At 55.6% G+C, this 1,195-nt stretch overlaps 1 protein-coding gene across 1 annotated transcript in view; it reads left to right on the top strand.

Moving 5' to 3' along the window:
• Window positions 1–1,195, top strand: part of USP21 (ubiquitin specific peptidase 21) — a 6,142-nt gene that overhangs the window by 1,304 nt on the left and 3,643 nt on the right. Inside the window, exons 2-3 of the mRNA XM_023510823.1 lie at window positions 1–355; window positions 1,136–1,195. The exon at window positions 1–355 is cut by the window's left edge and continues 284 nt beyond it. Of these exons, the coding sequence (XP_023366591.1) occupies window positions 1–355; window positions 1,136–1,195 (415 nt within the window). The remainder of the gene's footprint in view (window positions 356–1,135) is intronic.

Genomic DNA, 1,195 nt, shown 5'->3' with positions numbered 1-1,195 from the left:
TCGGGCAGATCATGGGGTTCCCCTACCTGGCTCGCCACCCCCAGCTGTGGCTTTGCCTCTCCCATCTCGGAGCAACTTAGCCCGTTCCAAGTCTGTGAGCAGTGGGGACTTGCGTCCAATGGGGATTGCCTTGGGAGGGCACCGTGGCACTGGAGAGCTGGGGGCTGCACTGAGCCGCTTGGCCCTCCGTCCAGAGCCACCCACTTTGAGACGTAGCACTTCTCTTCGCCGCCTCGGGGGCTTTCCTGGACCACCCACCCTACTCAGCATAAGGACTGAGCCCCCTACTTCTCATGGCTCCTTCCATATGATATCTGCCCGGCCCTCTGAGCCTTTCTACTCTGATGACAAGATGGTGAGGACTTGCCAGCACACTTGGCCTTCTGTGGCCATATTCCTGAATGCTGTTTGCCATCCTATGGGCTTTGCTCAGGTTTCTTTCTTAAGCCCTCCTTACAGTAGTTTGGACTCTCTGCTCTCACTTAAGTACCTTGAGTGTCCTAGAGTCTTTTCTGGATTGTCTGTGACTCTCTAGCATGATGTGTCCTTTTGGTCCCCGGGGAATTAACCTAACTATTTAGAATTCTTCCTTGAGTCCCGAGGCCCTTCCTTTCCCTTGCTGCACCTTCTCTCTTAGGACGCTGCCTATGTCTAATTAATCTCTGGAGCTGAAGAAGGGCAGGTTCAGAACATCTGAGCTAATGTGGTTGCCCATTTCCTGAGCTACATGAGCTAGGCTGACTGCAGTTGGAGCCAGCCGGAGAGGGTGCAAGAAGGGGCCACGGGGGCAGGAGGGGGGTTTGGGGGCAACAGGGTGGGGGTGGAAAGCAGCTGGGCAACCATGCCAGTGCTTGGAGAGTTGCCCCAGGAGCTGCAACGCCGGCTAGCTGAGCAGAGGAGTAAGTGGGGAACATGTGGGACAGCCATGGCTGAGTCCGTGGTACACTCAGCTGTGATGGGCTTACTGCTCATGACCAGTGAGGTAGGGAGACCGGGATACCCAGTGAGGGGAAGAGGGTAGAGTTTGGGGGTGAAGCATGTATGGCATGGGGGAGGCAGTGGACAACATGCTGTTGAAAAGGTAAAGGGCCAGGTGGGATATGTGGGAACTTACTGATTGTACTCTCACCTCCAGGCTCATCACACACTGCTTCTGGGTTCTGGTCATGTTGGCCTCCGAAATCTGGGAAACACG

Source organism: Otolemur garnettii, unplaced genomic scaffold (genome assembly GCF_000181295.1).
Source record: "Otolemur garnettii isolate 467f Iridium unplaced genomic scaffold, OtoGar3 scaffold00016, whole genome shotgun sequence".
Classification (NCBI taxonomy): domain Eukaryota; kingdom Metazoa; phylum Chordata; class Mammalia; order Primates; family Galagidae; genus Otolemur; species Otolemur garnettii.
The sequence above is the reverse complement of the archived record's forward strand: the minus strand, read 5'-3'. Positions and strand labels throughout refer to the sequence as shown.